The sequence below is a fragment of the Abrus precatorius genome, unplaced genomic scaffold (genome assembly GCF_003935025.1).
Source record: "Abrus precatorius isolate BTA unplaced genomic scaffold, Abrus_2018 Scaffold5, whole genome shotgun sequence".
Taxonomy (NCBI): Eukaryota; Viridiplantae; Streptophyta; class Magnoliopsida; order Fabales; family Fabaceae; genus Abrus; species Abrus precatorius.
The window spans coordinates 14,428,159-14,449,011 of record NW_020874395.1 but is presented as its reverse complement, the minus strand read 5'-3'; the positions used below and the strand labels follow the sequence as shown (position 1 = coordinate 14,449,011).

The following is a 20,853-nucleotide window of genomic DNA, read 5'->3' as shown; positions in this document are numbered from 1 at the left end:
GCTCCTAGGTAACCGGTCGAGCTGGTCTGAAAACTCGTCTTTCCCGCGTGTGCACCGAACTCGGTTCTGGCTAACCGGTTGCTTTTTATTTTTTATGGTAGAAAATAAGGATATTTTATTAAGTTACTTTATTGTAAATTTACTGCTGTAACTTTTTTATTTTTCATTTTATTTTGATTTTTTTAAATTGTGATTTACTTTTTTGTTATGTCGTTGCTTCTATTAAAATTTTAAATTTATCACAGTTGATAGAAAGCGACATTACTTTTTTTTACGATAAAAAATTATATATTTGACCAAAAGAATTAAAGTAGAATCAGGAACGGTGATAAAAAAAATTAAGAATTAATCCAAAAATTAAAGATAAACTTTAATCACCAGAACATTGCTTTGAGTTAATTTAATACGTATATATATACATACATTAAAAATACGAATAAAAAGTGAAAAAAATATAAAAATACAATGTTTAGTGTTATTAATATAATTTATCATATTTTTAATCAATATATTAAACATATTTGTTAATAAAAGAATTGTAATAAATTTATTTAAATTTTGTAAAGCATTTATAATTATAAAATATATATGATTTATTAATTTTAGAATCCGAAAACAAAAACTCATGCACTACTTTTGAAGAAAAATATATTGAAATTTTTAGTCAGTTTTAAAAACACCCATACTTTGAAAATATCTGACATTGAATATAATTCATATATTTAAAAAAATGAATTCATATCTTACTAAGTAAATGAATAAATCATTGACGGAGAAATATAATCAAAGCAAAGACGAACCATAAGTGTCAATATTTTAATTTATTTATTTTTAAACTGATTGATTATTACTATAATTTAACACCTAATATTTTTTTTCATAAACATTGTGTACATGCTCTAACATGTAATATTTTTAGATAGGTGAATGAATCTATGGAACACAGAAACCATTGATGATCGAATCTAGCTTTTTAGAACATTGCTTAAAAAATACATACAACAACCAATTATAGTTTTGCACAACGAAACCTATTTAATCTATTACAACAATATAAATTATAAAATGTGGGTATTAATAAACATTAACTGTTATAGAATATGCTAGATGTCCTGAAAGAGTGAATCGTGAAGTTTTATATATTGAATAAATAACTCAAAGCGTGTTCCATTAGACACGTATTATCTTTTGTTGTTCTTTAAGAATAATACATGGGAAAAGATAACCTAAGAACTTTACTTTATTTTTTCTGACTTAGGACTCACATGTTTGGCTATTGATTAATCATTTTTATTGAATAATAGTTTTGGTTTTATTTTAATGGGTAAACGTTTCACGAGACAAAGTTGATGGATTCTATTTGCCTGTGGGCTGAGGTAGCCTTAGTTGTCACATAATTAACATTAAAACTTTATATATATTCTATGTGGTTGGTCGAGGTTTTTTCAACGAATCATGCAAAGCTTGGTTTAATCTTATTTTGAGTTCTTCTTTCATTGGCTAATATAGGTTCACACCTTAATCATTACAATCATTTTAAGTCACTGTCTTTTCTCTTCTTCTTTTTTTGTCAATAAAGAAGAGACAAAAGCAACTTTTTAACCACGGGTTTTGAAAAAAAGAAAGAAAAAACTAAGTCAATCTGTTTTGTTTGGAATTATTCATAAACATAACCACGGGGTTTTTATAAAAACAAGAATTCTTAACACCCATCATGGGAAGAATATTTTTAAATATTTCTATTATGTATACCTATAAACTCTTTTAATCATTAAATATTTTTTTATATTTTTAAAACAATAACTACATGTGTCTTTTTTAGTTAATACTTATTTTATAAAGTAATAAAAATTTTAATATTTAGAAGGATATGTAAGATAATATAAAAAATTCTAATATTAAATATGTTTTAATGTATGTGTCAAACTCAAAGGTCATATAAAAACAAGTTAATAAATAATAAAATTGTATGAAAATTTGTAGCATTTAAAGTTATTATGTGAATTTCAGTATATTAGATAATGTGATTATTATTATTATTATTATTATTGTTATATAGTTTTTTATTGTATGTCTTTTGCTACACATTAAATATTAGATGGTCAAATTAGGTAATTTATATATTAAATAAATAAATAAATCATTTTTTGAATAACAAATGTGTGAATTATTGATATAAATTTTATAATAAATAATAATATAAAAACATTAAAATTAATACTTAGAATTAAGTTTGGTTAATAATAATAATATTAATTATAAAAATTAGTGATTGTTTTGCCTCACTGACTAATGAATTTGGATGTAAATATTATAGGATTGGATGGAAATAAAGAAAGAACAGTGTTAGAAATATTTTTTTTAGTATAATATTATTTATTAAATTTTACTAAAAATATATTCAAAAATAAAAAATGAAATTAGTATAATTTTTTAATATTTAATAAATTTTAATTAACGATAAAAATATATTTAAAATAGTGTGTTAATATTTATGCGTTATATTAAATGATATTTAAATTATTTAGTATTAAAAATATTTATTATTATTATTATTATTATTCCTATTTTTTAAGAATAATATTTGCTATCAATTATTAATAACTCTATCTTTTATAATTATTCTTATAAAAAAAATTATCAACTTACCATTATAATATTTTTAACACTTTTAACAAGAAAAATTTAATAAAAAACTATTGTATAACGATAATTGATAAAATAATAATTATTATTTTTTTAAATACGTATATGAATATATTAAATGGAGAGAATACTCTTGAATAAAAACACGACACGTGGATGAGAAAGTGAAACGTAAGAAAGCATGTGCGACTGGGGAATTGGGGAGTGGGGACAGTGAGAAGCAGAGAGCGCATGTGATTGGTGAGCCAATTTGACACGCAATACCTACGTCCCACCTCGCGTCTTGGTCCCCACGTGCCAATCATATTTTATTTATATAATATAATATAATATTTCCCTTATTATTACCTGTAAATTTAAATATTTTAATTAAAAAATATATTATATAATTAATTTAAAAATAATCATTCAATGTATAAAAATCACATGAGATAATAAAAAGAAAATATTAAATAAAATTTAATTCAAACAGAATAAAATAATTATGAACATCAAAACTCTCTTTTTAATTATTTAATACAACTACATTTAATTATATACTAAATCAAAATAACTTTTGAATTCACATGTTTAATAAAAAATAATTTTAAAAAATATTTGTATTTATTTATAATTTTGTGAGTTGTCACACTTTATAATGAGCCCACCCCTCATTATAATGTTGTCATTTGGCTTTGGCAGCACATCCACATGCCTACACGAGTGACGTTACTCTAATATGAAAATGATAAAGAAACAAAACACGTGCATTTCTCACGATGGATATCATATTGTTTTTATATAAACAATTACAATTTAACATTCTATATAACTTTTCTATTTTTATGATAAATATTGACCATAATCATCGAGACAAGTCATCAATTGAGTAATTAAAATAAAAAATATCTAATATTATTATTATTTATTTATTTTTCATGTATGCGTAATTAAAAAATATAATTTAAACATATAGACATTTTAAAGTATCTTTTATGTGATATATAAAATACCTCTCTTCTTATTTCATTTTCATATGATTAATTTGGATTTTTTTTGCCTTTGATATACGTTATTTTATAAAAATTTAGAAATATTTTTTATAACATATTTATCCTTATAAAAAGAAGATTGCATGTGTGAAACATTTTGAAAATATATCTTATGAGTTTTCTACAAAGACATATCTACACTGAGACTTGAATGTGTTTACCAGTAATATATAAAAATTAATTTTAAGTGTATAATTTTTGTAAATAATATAATATTGGCTAAAGATTCAAAAGAAAAGTTTAATGTCAAAATTCAGATTAAGAAAAAAAAATTTATAATATAAAAATTTTAGTCTGAATTAAAATAAAAATGACATAATATATGTATTATAATTTTAGCAAAATAATAATAATAAGACGAGAATCACATTGTATGTTCAAATTGAAAATGATATTATAAGTTGCTAAATTCAAGTATTTGGAATGAATTAAATAAAACGACAAAGGTGTTACTCTTAAAATATAAATTGATTGATTAAAGTAAAAAAAGAAAATTGTAATTATAAAATAACTATCAAATTGAAAAAAAAATTAATTGTACAATTAGTTACTATGATATAAAATGTTAATCTTAAATAAACAATACGATGAAAAGTGAAATTAAAAAATAAAAAATATTAAAATAAATAAATAGTCAAATAAAAAATATTAGAATGAAAAATGATTGTATAAATAAGAATATTTAAGTAATATTTATAGTAAAAAAATATAATTAAAAAATATTTTAATTTGATTTAATTTTGTATAAAAAAACTTTTAAAAGTAAGCGAAGAAAGTGTATGAAATACTTTTAATCTAATAATAAAAAAATAAAAGTATAAGAAAAGTTTAAAAAAATTATTAAAACTATATTGATTAGTAATATTTTATATTTTAAATTTTTGATTGAATTTAATGATACAGTGTAATTTTCATGTTAAAAAGTAAGACACAATTATTGCTGTTGTTTTATTCTTTATAAATATTCAATATTTTTAACTTTTAATAATTAATATATTATAATATTTTTTAAAATTTTAATTTATTAAAATTTTTCAACGGTTTCAATTCATATGATTTAGTTGAAAAAGTTTATGTAATAGAAATTGAGAGAGAACCTTTCCCACAACCATCAATTTATCATCTACCTTTTTTGAACAATATGACTAACAACTAAACTCTATTTACAGAAGCAAAAAACTCCACAACTTTCAACATTCCTTGCAATTTAGCTCATATATCCACCATCGAATGACCATATTTGTAACTTCTTCAAACTTTCAAAATTCTTCCAAGTGTATAAATGGTACAAAAGTGAAATAATAAAATAATTTTTTTTATAAATTTAAATATATTTATATTTTCAAATGTTCTTATTTAATATTTTAAAAATGTAAAGTATAAATTACTTTTAACTTATAAAAATAGTTATTATACTGGATAAGACACCACTCGATCTTGCTTATAAAAAAAGAAAATCGAGTACCCTTTCAGCTTAAATAGCTGAGCACCCTCTTAGTCAGTAATTAACCCAATTAAGAGGTGATAATTAGACCATTATCTATTGTAATTAAAGGGCCAAAGTCAGGGTTGACTCATAAAGTCCATTAACGCGTAATAACGCCTATAAAAAGGAAGGTAAGAGGTACATGTAAATTGTTGACTTCTAATTATTAAATAACATTTATTGCCTAAACCGATACTTAACTTTATCATTGAAGTACTTTTTCAGGTATATCCCTTCATATCAGATCGTGTCAACAGTGTTAGGAAGGACGTCATCCCAATCCAAAAAAAACGAGAAAATCAGTGATTTTTTAGTAGGAATAGTTATCATATGTGGTAACAGTATATATAATAATAATAATCTCATTGCTTGCTCTACTTGTTTCACTGCATGGAATATTTGTTCTTAGGCTCTCTTTTCCTTGTGCACCATTATTTTATTGTTATATTTATTCTCAGGAATGTTTAAATGGGAAAAAAATGTATTCCCATATTTATTTTAAATTTTGAAAAAAATATCACCCAAAAAATTTATTCTTAATCATACATTTTTTAGAATATTATTTAAATTAGTATATTATAAATTTATTGTATTATTTTTTTATTTTATTTTAATGTGTGCTAAAGATACACAATAAAATATTAATAAATAATAAATTATTATAAAATATAATATTCAATGTCATCAATACATTATATAATATAATATTTAATAAAAAAATAAGTTATTTTTAGGCCTTTTTAGACTTGGGTTAGAAAAATAATTTAAAATTGTGTATATAAATGTTAATTTAAAATATTTTATTACTCGTGTAAAAATAAAAAATAATTTAATATTTTCTTTGATAATAGCAACCATTATAAGTAAAATGAAATAAAATTTTATAATTCCTTAATCATAAAAATTTACTCAATAATTTTGTTAGTTAAAATAAGATAAAAGAAATAATAATTTACATTACATTAATTTCTTCTAATAAATTTGCCTACCTTCACAAAAATTCTAAAAAACACATATTTAATTGTGGGCATAATAGACTTAGGAATACTATTTTTAAAAAATATCATTCAAATATTTAATTATAAAAAATGAAAACTTGTTCCCTGAAGCAAATACCCATTAAGTGTTAAGTATATCACAATTCACAACTAATCGCACGTGTGCTACCATGTGCTTGTTTATTTTTTTTTTGGGTCTTCAACATGTGGTTTAATTTAAGGGCTTTCATTTTTTTCTGATTTAGTTTATTTCAAATATTTTTTATTTGTAGTCCATTTGTAAACTTGCGAGCCCAATTAATGGTGGCCCAGTTCGTATGCTGTGAAACCGAACCCACTGGGCTTACAGAATGTTTTTCAAATAAAATTATGTCCACCCATAGATCACCCCCCCCCCAAAAAAAAACTTTTTATTCACATTTCTTTTAATGTGAATTACTTTATTTGTGATTTCCAAATTCTATATATATTGGAGGAATAATTCTTAAACGTTTAGATGATGTACAAACATGGTATCCTTGTATTGAAAGTAAAGTCTAATAACCTAAAATACTTTGTAACTATTTTATTTAGAATTGTTTTTAACAAATGAAGGTCACTTTTTAATTTTTGAATCATTTCGAAACATGTTATTTTAGATAATTAAGCAAATATTGATTTTTTAAAAAAATTTATTATTAGTGGTTTACTGGAATGCATAATTAACAACTACACTCCAAAATTTTAAATTAAATTATTTTCTTAAAATTTACATGAAAAGGGGTTTCAAAATTTCATATTGTATTTAAATAAAAGCTAATCAAATTCAATAAACACTGTTTTTAAAATTTTAAAATATAAACAAAAAATAGATGCTCAGCACAAAACAAGTTACACAATTTCATGAAAATGTGAATAATTTCTAAAACTGTTTTATTCAGGAGAAAACTTAGATATGTCATACAAGTTAGATCATTTATAAAGAAAAACAACCATTTAAGTGAGAGAACACAATAAGAATTCAAAAAGGCTCTGCCACCAATTTGGTGTAATTTTGGGAAAGTTTTTACTTGAAAAATTGTACTGTGTAAAGTTTTTAGCTGTTTCTTGCATGTGGTAGACCATCTCTTCTTCCTACTCAATTAGACAAACAGAATCAAAGTTACCTTCAATTCTTGTGTTCAATGAATTGCTATAAGATAATCCTTTTATTTTTTTGTCAAAGTTGTCATCTCACTTAGGTGCTATGTAAAAACTCAAAATATTATTATTTTATAAATTATTATTTTCATATCCAAATTTTGCTTCAGTATTCACAGAAACCACTCGAGGCTGATGCAAATTTACACAGTTAACTAACTCATTAAATCAAATACTATATGCACAATGTTAATATTGTGTGTAATAATATGCATACTCACCATTATTATCATGTGAACTTTGATGATTTGTTCATATGATATAGTTGTACTGTTATTAGTAAGCTAAAAACAAAGGTGTAGGGACAAATTGGAAAATGAGTACACAAAAGAAAGAGGAAAATACTTTTTTAGTTAATGGCTATGCATGTGACACACGTTCAACGATTCTAAATTTTCTAACATTAATTCAACTGATGTAATAGTAACATTGTGATCTCATGTAGACTAATCATACACGTTACATGAGAAGAAAAATGATATAATACCCATAAAAAATTTGGTTTTGTTATAATTGAGAGTTAATTTATTGGATCATTGTGTAAGTTACCAGTGTAACAAAAGCTATCACATAACCTAATCTGAGTTAAATAAAACACATTAACAGTAAGAGTTGTACCACTTCTTTCGATTAATTATAAATTTAAACTCACTTAACAAAAATCATTCCAAACTAGCAAATTTATTTCTTTGGTAAAAGGGCTATTTGATTGCATTATTTTGACAATAGGAATCTAAATTATTTTGGTCAAAAGCCAAAAACAACAAATAATAAAAAAATGGCATATTAAAAAAGAAAACTTTGGTCTTGGTCATAGAAAATCTGCAACTGGGGTCGAGGAAAGTCATAATTTATATAATGTGCTAATTTTCAGGTTTAGTGTAAGAAGTGACACATTTTTTCCTTTCGTCGCGAAAACAGTAGTAGTGGAGTCTTTGAACAACAACGCCACCAACCCCAACCCTTTTTACTTTCTCTCTCTACAATCCAAACAAAACCCTCTTTCTCTCTCTAAAAGTTCAGCGTCGAATCAATGTCTGAGCTATCAGCAGCATGGTGCTAGGGTTCATAACTTGGGAAAATGGTGTTCAAAGGAAGGTTCTTCTCTTCCAAGAAATCGGATTCATCTAGCCCCGATGCTTCCTCCAATAGTCCTCGATCCTTCTCTTCCAATTCGCCTTCCAGATCCGATAAGAAAAAACCTAAATCTGCCGCTAATCAAACCCTAACAGCCAGTTCATCAGCCGGCGGAGGAATCGCCGCCGCCGTCGCGTGTCGCCAGACGCAGGTTAAGGATGGGACTAAGAAGAAGGACGTCGTGGTCAAAGGCAAAGAGAGTCAAACTCCTCCGACTGAGTCTCGCTCTGCCGGTTCGAAGAAATTGACGGCGGCGGCGGCGGCGGCGGAGGGGAAGGAATCTCCGTCGTCGTCTTCGGTTTCGCCGATTCTAGCGTCGTCGCTTGGGCTGAACAGGATAAAGACGAGATCGGGGCCGTTGCCGCAGGAGAGCTTCTTCGGGTTCAGGGGCGAGAAGGGGACGGCGGCGGCCGCGGCGGCGCTGGGAGCAAGTAACCTCTCCAGGCATGGTGGTCGTGGCAGTGATGGGAGTGGCGGGAAGAAGAAGGAGTCGATGAACCAGAACAGAGTAGGGTTTCACGAGGGTTCCGGCGCCACCGGAGCTTGGGTTGATAATGGGAGCAATTCTGATAGCATGTCGACGGGGAGTGTGCCGTCGAGGGAACAGAGCCCGATTGTGCTACCCCGGTCGCGGTTACAGAACGGCGAGTCGTCCTCTGAAGCAGGTATCGGTGCAACTCTGTCAATTTTGTTTCTGAGTTTTCCACTCTGGTGATGATACTGATTGCGTGGTTTCAGTTGGTTTTTGAATCAGTTAGGTGCGTGATCGTAGTTTGGATAATACGTAATTCGATTGTTGATTGAGGCCCCATAAATGCCATTGCTGTACTTAGATTGTAGAAGAATGACTTGTCAATTTGCTTTTATGAGAGTTATAAGGAATGGGGATGGGGTGCTGGTGAGTGGATTTGGGAGAATACTGGATTGAGAAATGTAATCTGTTTGACTTAAGGAGCATATGACCTGGTTACTGATTCAGTGATTTGATCATCAATGTGGTTGGAAAAGCTGGTCAGCACAAAAGTAAAAAAGAAAATATAAAAATCAGCTGATTTTTCTGGTTTCTTAAAATTAACTAGGCCTACCAGTTTCTACCTGATTCAAACTGGCTGGTTTTACTGGCTTTTACCTGGTTCCCGCAGCATTGATCATGTTTGACTGAAAAGCAGTTAGAACTTAGTACTAGGCATCGCACCCTTGAGGGAAAGAGACACATCAAATGCAGGGAGGCGAGAATTTGCCCTAAATTTGTTAGCTGTTTACTTTAAATATTATTTAGGACTATTCAAGTAGATGAAGTTCACAGTTGAACACCCTAGTCAAGTGGCGAGTCCAGTTTCTAATAAACATAAATAAAGTAACAAAATAATGGAAATAAAATGCACAACTAAAGCTATAGCCTGTACAAATGCACAACTAAAATCTTGACTTGCAGATCCTGATTAAATTACTGGTATATCCTTATAATGAAATGTTACAATTAACCCGGCATCAATATTACACCAAACAGTAGAGGTCTGTGGATCTTTAAAATTATGATTTTATATAAATCTACTGCTGCTGCATCATATTGATTGGCAGCTTTACACAGTGAAAGTGGTTGATTGTAGTTGTCAGAGCTAATCTGACAGTTTTCGCTTTTCTTTATCTCTGTCTTGTAGCTCATCTTGTTGGTTTCTGTAGTTAATAAAATGGTTGTATTGGCAAAGCAATGTACTGTATATGTAATACACTTCAAGTGTGAAAGTAAGTTTTGGAAATAGTCTCACATCGGTGGGATAAGCATGAGTTTAAGGGAGTACAAGTAAGAGGTGGACAATTGCAAATAGCCACACAATTATGGACAACAACCCATTCTCAAGCTTAAACTCAAGATCAACTAAGCTCACTCCCTCACACATCAAACTTGGACAGGGTCCTACCATCCTACTCACAAATTCTAATAGGGTTTGGGTTGATGTCATTATTTGTTTAGTTTTCTCGAATGCTGATAAACAAGTTTGTACTATTCTATGCTTGTTTATGCTGAGATATCTGGCAAAACTGTGTTGCTTATTTTTTGCTCATGACATCACTTTATACAGGCAAACCAGCACCATCATGGGCTCAGTCTGGAGGCTTAAGAAGTACAGATGTTTGTACTCCAGAGGTATCACTGGGTTTGGGGTGTGTGTGTGCGCGTGCACATGCGCATGTCGGTGTGTGGTATCTTTTTATCGTTAGCTTTATTTACTTAAATTTTGTTACCTTCATTTACATAAATTTTGTTTGAATTAGTGTTCTGTTTATTCATTTATTAGTGCAGAAAAAAAAAGCTTAATTGTTTCCTTTTCAGACAGCATATGATTTTGAAAACCCAAAGGAATCAGAATCTCCTCGTTTTCAAGCTATATTACGTGTCACAAGTGCTCCTAGGAAGAGGTTTCCGTCAGATATCAAAAGTTTTTCCCATGAGTTGAATTCGAAAGGTGTCTGGCCTTTTCCATTTTTGAAGCCTCGACGGTTAAATAACCTTGAGGTACTTTGGTTTCCATTTCACATTATATTGTTTTGTTCATGATTTGTGTCATAGGAGGTATTACATTGAAATTGCTTTACTTTGTTGTGCAGGGGATTTTAGTTGTTATCAGGGCAAAATTTGATAAAGCAAAGGAAGATGTGAACTCTGATTTGGCTATTTTTGCGGCAGACCTGGTTGGAATTCTTGAAAAAAATGCAGATACTCATCCTGAATGGCAAGAGACAATTGAGGACTTGTTAGTTTTGGCTAGGAGCTGTGCAATGACTTCACCTGGGGAGTTTTGGCTTCAGTGTGAAAGCATAGTTCAGGAGTTGGATGATAGGCGTCAAGAGCATCCTCCAGGGATGCTAAAACAGCTTCACACTCGAATGCTTTTCATTCTAACAAGGTGTACTAGATTATTGCAATTCCACAAGGAAAGTGGTTTGGCGGAGGATGAGCCTGTTTTCAATCTTCGTCAATCCAGAGTCTTGCATTCTGCTGAAAAATGTATTCCTCCTGGTGTGGGAAGGGATACTAAAAGTTCTAGTGCTGCAAAGACCATGAAGGCTTCAAATAAAAAAGCTTATAGTCAAGAGCAGGGTATGTTGGGTTGGAAGAAAGATGTTATGCAACCACAGAATCTAACACTTCCTGTCGATGATGACAGTTCAAAACACTTTGACTCTTCTTCAGGCAGAGATCGAATGGCTTCGTGGAAGAAATTCCCATCTCCGTCAGGAAGAAGCCCCAAAGAACCTGCTGGAAGGGTTGAATCTTCAAAGGCATCAAATAATAAGAGATTCACTTCTGATGTGGATCTCTCTAATGCCAAACCACCTGAGCATCTTCCTGTCAAAGATTCCCTTGATCATGCTTCCAAACACCAACACAAAGTTTCCTGGGGATATTGGGGAGATCAGCCAAACAATAGTGAGGAGAGTTCAATAATTTGTCGTATATGTGAAGAGGAAGTTCCTACTTCACATGTTGAAGATCATTCAAGGATTTGTGCAGTTGCCGATAGATGTGATCAAAAGGGACTGAGTGTCAATGAGCGTCTTGTCAGAATTGCTGAAACACTTGAAAAGATGATGGAATCATGTACGCAGAAGGATACCCAACAAATGGTGGGAAGTCCTGATGTTGCAAAAGTGTCAAACTCAAGCATGACTGAAGAATCTGATGTTCCTTCCCCTAAACTTAGTGATTGGTCTCGCAGAGGCTCAGAGGACATGCTAGACTGTTTCCCTGAAACTGATAATTCTGTGTTTATGGATGACCTAAAGGGATTACCACTTATATCATGTAAAACTCGTTTTGGTCCAAAGTCTGACCAAGGTATGACAACATCATCGGCAGGGAGCATGACTCCTAGGTCTCCTTTGATGACACCCAGGACAAGTCAGATTGACTTGCTCTTGGCCGGGAAGGTTGCTTATTCTGAACACGATGATCTGCCACAGGCATGCCACTTTCTAAAATGCTTTTATTTTTAATTTATTGTTTTATACTAATTATGTCATGGCTTGCATGGTCCATTCAATTCACCATGTTGTGTCAAATGGTCTTCCCCGCATATTCAATGTGATGTTTAGTGATACACAATCCAGGAAGGAGTCAGAACTGTCCCTAAAACACATTTTCAACATCTATGATCTATTAAAATAAGCGCAGCATGTTAGATATATAATTGTATGATGTACTTTTTGCCTTTTGACATTAGACTTGTTTTTCATATCTTTTGGCTGATTAGAGATCATCTGATACTTTGACATTTGATTGAAAATGGTATGGTGAATTGGTGATTTTCTGCCAGCATATCAGGTCTTCTTGTAGCCACTGACCGACTTGTTTAGCACGCTGTGTAAGAAATTATAAAATAGGGGAAATCTTAGGATGGATTTATTGATCTAGGCATTGTTTTGTATTGAAAATAAGCATTTTGAACTACTAGCGAATATTTGAGTTATAAGAATCGTTTGTTTTTTAAATGATTGTTGTAGAATATTATTGAAATAGTACAATGTTAATTTAATCCTAACAACTTTGATTTGTGTTGTGATTCTTCATTATTGAATTATTCATTGTTTTAAGCAACTTGACATTAGTGCTCTGCTGAATAAACAGTAATGAATGGTATTCCTTACATGTGTTAAGAATTTGCTGATTCTTTCTTAAAGAAGTGAATATGTATGTGAAAAATTATGTTGGTTTGGCTGTCATGTGAGCCACTAAGTTTTGCTTTGGTGGTAGGGTCTTTTTTTTACCAGCTGTATGCTGTAGAAAAGATGCACTTTGCTTGGCATTGAATGGATAGTAGTTAGCAAAGTAATGTCTGTTTTTTATTATCAGAAACTTAGTATATTTACTGCTCGATTAGTAAATTAATATGATAAAATTTTCATGTCCCAAAACAAAAGAAAGAAATATTCTGTTTCATTTTGCATGGTTGATATTATCATTGCATTAAAAATGTTGAAATAAACAATAAAATTTGTGATCTTGTGGTTTACTCAGCACTATGTTTATTATTGATCATATCTATGTATTTTTAATGAAATATTGTAGATGAATGAACTTGCTGATATAGCACGATGTGTGGCAAATGCACCTCTGGATGATGACCGCACAACATCATATTTATTATCTTGTCTTGATGATTTACGAATTGTTGTAGAACGAAGGAAATTTGATGCACTTACTGTGGAGACTTTTGGAACACGTATCGAGAAGCTGATACGGTTTGTACTTTTCTGTTTTACATGTTATAGAACATCTCTAGAATATGGAAAATACTCCCAAGTTAAAATTGAACTTCAGTGGATGGATTCTAAATGAATAAATTTTAGGGTAAATTCTTGTTAAAGAATTCTTTTACAGAATAATCAAAAGCTTGTGACTATATACAGAATACCATATACCATGATAATATAGCTGTTTCTATGAGGAAATGTGTAATGTAAAGTGAGAAAGTATGGTTGGGTCCTTTTGCAACTAAATACAGAATGCCATATACCATGGTAATTTAGTTGGGGGGTTCATATTTAATTTCTCACTTTAGAACATAGTTATCAATAGCGGTTGCTATTGCGGCAGAGTAGAGCGGAGTGGTGTAGTCTCGCTATGACGACCTTGTAGCGTCGCGGTTCAGTGTTCGGGCTGTGAATAGCGGCCGGAAATTGCGGCTGTAGTGGCTGCTATGCTGTTCTCCCTAAAAATTTCGAATCTGTCCTCTGCCTCTCGCAAACCTTAGCCCCTCAACTCACCTCTCAACTCTCTCTTCAGCTCTCCTCTCATTTCTCCTTTCATTTCATCTCTTTTCTCTCTATTTCCATCGCTAGAGTGTGGCCTTCATCTTCGCCAAGGCTTCTAACAAGAAAGGGACGTTTTCCAATCATCTTCTTCGTTTCATGTAAAGTCTCTAATGTAACTAAGATTATTTTGAGTCATTTTCTTCATCTCTTATCGTCTTTTTCAAGTTCAGCAAAGCTTCCAACATCACCCAAACACTTTCCGGTCATCTTCTCCATCTTCAGAGATCTTTCCGGCGAACTGCACATTTTCCGATGACTGAACTTTTTTTTTCCTATTTTTCTTCCCTATTTTGATTCTTGTACTCTGTTCTGTTTCAAATTTCAAAGCTTCAAGTAAAAGCAATGGCTGCTCCGACACCCTTTGCTGTTTGTTATTTATTTCCTTCTCTAATTTGAGTTTTTTTTTTTGTTTTGTTCCAAATTTGTATATTAATTTTATATTTTTCAGCATGTACTTGTAACTTTCCCTTTGTTACTAGTAGCAGCAAGCAAAAAATTGAACATAGAATTGTGGTGTGTCAAACTGACACATGATGATCATGGTAAAATACTATAAAGTATCTGCATGATATATAAAATAAAAATTATCAGATTATATAAAAAATAATAAACATATTTCAAATGTGTTCTAGTACATGAACTTCACAAAATCTAATGTAACAGCAGCTCAAATGAAAGACAACAGAAAAATTGAAACTTATCCTAATCAATTTCATATAGCTTTGAAGGAATCTAATTGGTCTTTGTAGGTATGTGTGTGACTGTTGTGCTAATGTCTAGCCTCTGTTATGAACTTATGGGAATGAAATAAGTATGAAAGAACTGCAGCTATGCTGATTCAATTCTATAACTGCTGCTACGGGTTTGGTAAATAGAAATGGACATGAAACTTAAAAAAATGCTGTTTTGGTGAAGGAAATCAGAGAATAACAGAGAATCAAAGACAGGAGCATGTGATTCTGTGAGGGAAGTACCTCACTAATGAAGTGAGAGAAGTGGGGACTAGGTTGCAAACAAAATATAAAAGAATAGGGAAAAAAAACATAGCATAGAATTTAAAAACATTGCCACTGTTGCAAGATTGCAATGCCAACGCTTTCATATGCCTTTTTCTCCAAGATCTGGAACAGCAATCCACCGTTGCTGCAATTTAATAACATGGACTTTGCAAGTTGTTAACCTTTAGGTGATTATTCTTGATAAGTTGTAATTTTGTTTGGTAGAGAGAAGTATCTGCAGCTCACTGAGATGGTGGATGTTGAAAAGATAGATACGGAGAGCACTGTTGATGATGATCTGTTGGAAGAAGATGTGATTCGTAGCTTGAGAACAAGCCCGATTCATTCTTCAAGGGATCGTACCTCTATTGATGACTTTGAGATTATAAAACCTATCAGTCGTGGGGCATTTGGAAGGGTTTTCTTGGCTAAAAAGAGAACAACTGGTGATCTTTTTGCCATAAAGGTAATACTTTATGCTTCTAACTTACTGGTTACTGTTTACCCCCCGCACCTCTTGGTTTTGGTGGCTGTCATTATTCTATCATCTCTTAATTTCAACATCCACATCCTTGCATTTGTTGATTTGTTCCATACCTGTTTGTGCTTGCTACTTCATGTGGCTTGTAGAAGAGTTGTTTTATAATGTTGGAGTTTTATTAAACCTTGTCATTGCCTATTTGAAATGCTTGTTTTTGGGCAAAAGCCCCTTTTTTGACAGCTTCCTGAGAACCTTTTTTTTAAGAAGCAATCATTTTCCCAAAAATAATTGTATCCAAATTGGTATCAATTTCAAACATAATTGTACTTGTTCTTTATATATTTCACTAGTTGTTGTTGTATCTCTCATAACATGCTGCAGGAGTCATTTCGTATATAATATAAAATCTGCGTTAAATTCTTCTGTATGCTGAGTCTAACCTTTTATTTAATCATTTTCTTTTAATGATTTTTCTTTCTTATCTGGAAAACAAAATCTGCTTTGAAATATTCTTTACACTCTTGTAATGTTTATTACCCTTTGACTTCATGCTGTTTACATCTTTCAATGGTTTTTTGCTTATAAAGTAATTTTAATCCAATAAATTTTGGTGACATATCTTTGTTGGAATATCTTTATATATTATGTTGTTAATTGTTTCTATTTCTTGTTTTATGCTTGTACTCCCTAGTTCTTTATCCTATTGAGCTTATTTTCTAACAGGTTCTCAAGAAGGCAGATATGATCCGAAAGAATGCTGTGGAAAGTATATTAGCAGAGCGTGATATCTTAATTACCGTACGCAATCCTTTTGTGGTGAGCAGGTCTAACTTGTTTATTATTCCATGTTGCTTTGAGAAATGTTAATCTTGTTCTAACAATAGCTTCCACTTAATCAGGTTCGATTCTTCTATTCTTTTACGTGTCGTGAGAACTTATATCTTGTCATGGAGTATCTGAATGGAGGTGACCTGTATTCATTATTAAGGAATTTAGGTTGCCTAGATGAGGAAGTTGCCCGTGTATATATTGCGGAAGTGGTAATTATTGGTTCTATTTCTTTACTGGCTTGCTCCCTCTCTCTCTCTGTGGTAATTTGAAAAAACAAATCTTTTATTACATCATCTAAAACAAAACTTTTCATCTGATGTTAGGTGCTTGCATTAGAGTATCTGCATTCACTGCGCGTGGTTCATCGTGACTTGAAGCCTGACAATTTATTGATAGCACATGATGGTCACATCAAGGTAACTACTGAGTCTGTTTTGATTTCTTTTTACAAACCTCCAAGCCATGGTTCAGTGAGAAGCTAGTCTTGTATTTTTGCATAAAAGTAATGTATAAATTTTATGACTTTTGGTTGGGGTAGCCTGTTAGTCTGGTGGTGATTTCGAAATTTTTGGGGCTTATATATATAATGAATGGTTTGAGTTTTGCATCTTTACTATTATTAGTTTCTTTCAATGGCACAGTCAATATCACTCCTATAAGCTGTGATTTTATTCATGTTAGGTTCAACTTATTTTAGAAAAATAATCATTTTTTAGTTTTCTAAGAGCTTTTGAGGAAGAAAAAGCAATTGTTTACTCCCAAACATGTATTTAATACCAAGATACAGAACTTTATTTTCCCCATGAAGATATTGTGAAAAATAAACTTTTTGCTAGCTTATATGATATTGAATATTCTCCCTTTACAGTTAAGTTAGTTGCTCATTGGGCCAATTCCAAGAGTAAGTTTTAGACACTTCTACCTTCAATAATTTTTTCTACCATAAATTTAACCATTAAATCATGGGATATTATGTATGTCAATTTTAAAATGAATTTGAGTTGGACATTCATAAATATGTAATCTTATAATTGACATGTACTTGTATTTTTAAAAAATATATTATATGGTAATCTAAAATTAATTGACGAAGTATCAAGTAATTTTAAAATTATATAAAATTTTGTAAACTTGATCTACTCAATAAGAACTCTTGAACTAAACGTTGAATTAATGGAAGTCAATGTCTATATATATATATGTATGTATGTATATATTACTTTTGTTATATTAGTGTGTTTGGATGAGCTTTTCAAAGTTTCAAACTGATGTACCAAAAAAGTGCTCTTTTGAGCCATTTTTCCCTAGCTATTTTTTAATGATTGTAAGGAAAAGATTTTTTTAATCATAGAGAAGCTGTTAAAAAATTTAAGCGAAGTACTCAATATTACATCCAAACATATAACTTTTACTTTTTTAAAAGATCATTCTAAAAAAGCCCACATATAAAGTTCTTTTTAAAAGCTCATCCTAACAAGCCCAGTGTTTTTCCTTAGTTATACATTGCCTCCTGTTGAGTTTCAACATGCATGTAACCCTGTGGCTCTTTGAATAAATTTGATAGATACTGATGTTGAGGAAGTCAACCTAATTTTTTTGTCTACTTTTGCAGTTAACAGACTTTGGGCTTTCTAAAGTTGGTCTCATCAACAGCACAGATGATTTGTCTGGTCCAGCAGTGAATGGGACATCCCTACTTGGAGATGATGAACCTCATGTATTTACATCTGAGGATCAAATGGAAAGAAGGAAGAAACGTTCAGCAGTGGGCACGCCTGATTACTTAGCACCAGAGATACTTTTGGGAACTGGACATGGTTCGTATATTCCCATTTTCATGTTTAAGGTGGTTAGATTTCTGGTTTTTTCTCCCTCACTCAGATTAGATTTTGTCAATGTTAGCATTTGTTTTTTGATAAATCATTACAGAAACATGATTTTCCTTCTGTTTAGATTTAACTTCTTAAATCTTAATGATGTTGAAAAATCTTGAAGCACTTTTATAGTGAAAGGATGAAACTGACTGATTTATTTTTATCATTGTAGCCTGCTGATTTTTTTAATGATTTTACAATATACTGGTGAATATTCATTTTTTTTTTGTGTGTATTTACCATTGCAAAATAACAATCAAAACACTTGTTCAAATTTTTACAGGGTATACTGCCGATTGGTGGTCTGTTGGGGTCATTTTATTTGAGTTGCTTGTTGGTATTCCACCCTTCAATGCAGAGCATCCTCAGGTATATACCCTGCTTGCTATGATGAATATTTATATTGGTTTTTTGTTTCTCTTCTTGTTAGTTTTGCCTTTATATGATGGAGTTCTCTCTGACATGATGTTATTTTTGTGTTTGTAGACTATATTTGATAATATTCTTAATCGTAAGATACCTTGGCCTGCAGTTCCTGAAGAAATGAGTCCTGAAGCACAGGATCTTATTGATCGGTACTAGACATGCTATATTCTAATTGTTCTTTACTGTTCTTGTTATATGCATTAAAAAAATATTTGTTTTGAATAAAATATGTTAGAACATTGAATCCTTGTATATGTTTCAATAATTTTTATTGTAATCTGATTTCTTGTCATGGGTTGTTATTCGCAGTTATGCACTCAATTAAGAAAGTTGGATGTTTTTTCATTTAGTGTTTTGAGATTTTCAATTTTCAGATTATTGACAGAAGATCCTAATCAAAGACTAGGAGCGAAAGGGGCATCAGAGGTGATCTAATTTCTTATAATCATATATATTCTTGTTCTCAATTTTTATGATAGATATTTTCTTAATTTTTTTCCTTTCAAGTGTTAAACTGATAGACACTTGATGCAGGTAAAGCAACATGTTTTCTTCAAGGATATAAACTGGGACACACTTGCCAGGCAGAAAGTATGTGATAGTTGAGTTATAAATGTTATTAATTCTGCTACCTTTCTTTTGATTTAAATATTATGTGCTGAACCACATAATGCCTTTGTTGGTTTTGCAGGCTGCATTTGTTCCTACTTCTGAGAGTGCTTTAGATACTAGTTACTTCACTAGTCGCTACTCATGGAATACTTCTGATGGGCTAGTATATCCAGCTAGTGATGTTGAGGATTCTAGTGATGCCGATAGTTTAAGTGGCAGCAGTAGTTGCTTGAGCAATCGTCAAGATGAAGTGGTACTACATTTGTAGACATTGCTAGATGGAAAATACTAATTGAAATCAAATTAATATTATGGCCTGACTTTCTCCTTGTAACAGGGAGATGAATGTGGGGGTCTAGCTGAGTTTGATTCTAGCTCATCTGTCAATTACTCTTTTAGTAATTTCTCCTTTAAGGTAATGATCTCAAATCATATTCTATCTTTCTACTTGAACTAAACAATTAGAATTAACTTTCATGAATTATGCATGGTCTATTGCCCTTCTCTTCTTTCCTAAATATTCTCTTATATGGTGTGTGTAATTTTTCCATTTGCTTTTCAGAATCTCTCTCAGCTTGCATCAATCAACTATGATCTCACCAAGGGATGGAAAGATGATCCGCCAGCCAATTCTAGTGCATAGCTGTCTTATCCTGACAAAGTCCAGAATTTGGTTTTCGACCTATGATCCAAGCAATTTTGGGGGCATAAGCACCTTTATTGTTTGTATACCTTGTACATGTATGATTCTGCATAACTTGTCGCTTCACCATGTAGTCTATTCTTTCTGACCATGTATTGCTGGTTTTTGCAGAGATTTAGAGGTTCAAAGTGGTTCAGGATGGTACACTTGGCTTACTAGGTTACAGGGAAGCCCGCTCCGGTGGGGGTGGGGTTCAATGTTACGGTTTATTGTGTATGAATTGAGAAGTGTAAATTTAAAATTTGGCTCACTTTGTTCTGTGGCGAATTCTTATTATACTGGCAATGAGAACACATCCCTTTTTGTTCTGCCCACTGTAATATTATTATTTGCTTAAACAATTCAGATTGGGTTGTTGCCAAGTCTTTTCTGGTGCTCCCTCCCCTTCAAGCACTGCGTCATAAACAACTTGTTCGCGTGGTTTCTATTGGTTTCTTTAACTTAGTTTGGCTATGTTAACGTAACATCAGTTTGAACCCCACTCCTTTTTTCTCGCAGCCTAATGCTAGAACGTAACGGTAATTGGAAATAAGTCATTTCACTTACACCAGTTAGTGCCAAAAACGTTGATGTAATTCGGTACAATAGTGCTGGTTTTTTTTGTAATCTGTCGCATTTTAATGTCATTAACTGC

The 20,853-nt window shown here is 31.1% G+C and overlaps 1 protein-coding gene across 2 annotated transcripts; it reads left to right on the top strand.

Moving 5' to 3' along the window:
• The first annotated feature begins 8,155 nt into the window (after positions 1–8,155).
• On the top strand, positions 8,156–20,652 carry LOC113866517 (probable serine/threonine protein kinase IREH1). Of its 2 annotated transcripts, none has more exons than XM_027501347.1 (18): positions 8,156–9,142; positions 10,562–10,626; positions 10,813–10,995; positions 11,088–12,443; positions 13,549–13,721; positions 15,518–15,758; positions 16,497–16,589; positions 16,673–16,813; positions 16,928–17,020; positions 18,217–18,421; positions 18,762–18,847; positions 18,965–19,053; positions 19,279–19,330; positions 19,439–19,495; positions 19,596–19,769; positions 19,854–19,931; positions 20,079–20,257; positions 20,331–20,651. In XM_027501347.1, exons 1-17 carry the CDS (start codon positions 8,422–8,424, stop codon positions 20,157–20,159), a joined length of 3,888 nt encoding a protein of 1,295 aa, XP_027357148.1. In that variant the 5' UTR covers positions 8,156–8,421; the 3' UTR covers positions 20,160–20,257; positions 20,331–20,651. The 2 variants fall into 2 exon arrangements, with proteins under 2 accessions (XP_027357148.1, XP_027357149.1); XM_027501348.1 differs by having other exon boundaries at positions 8,245–9,142; positions 19,596–19,766; positions 20,331–20,652.
• The last annotated feature ends 201 nt before the right edge of the window (positions 20,653–20,853 follow it).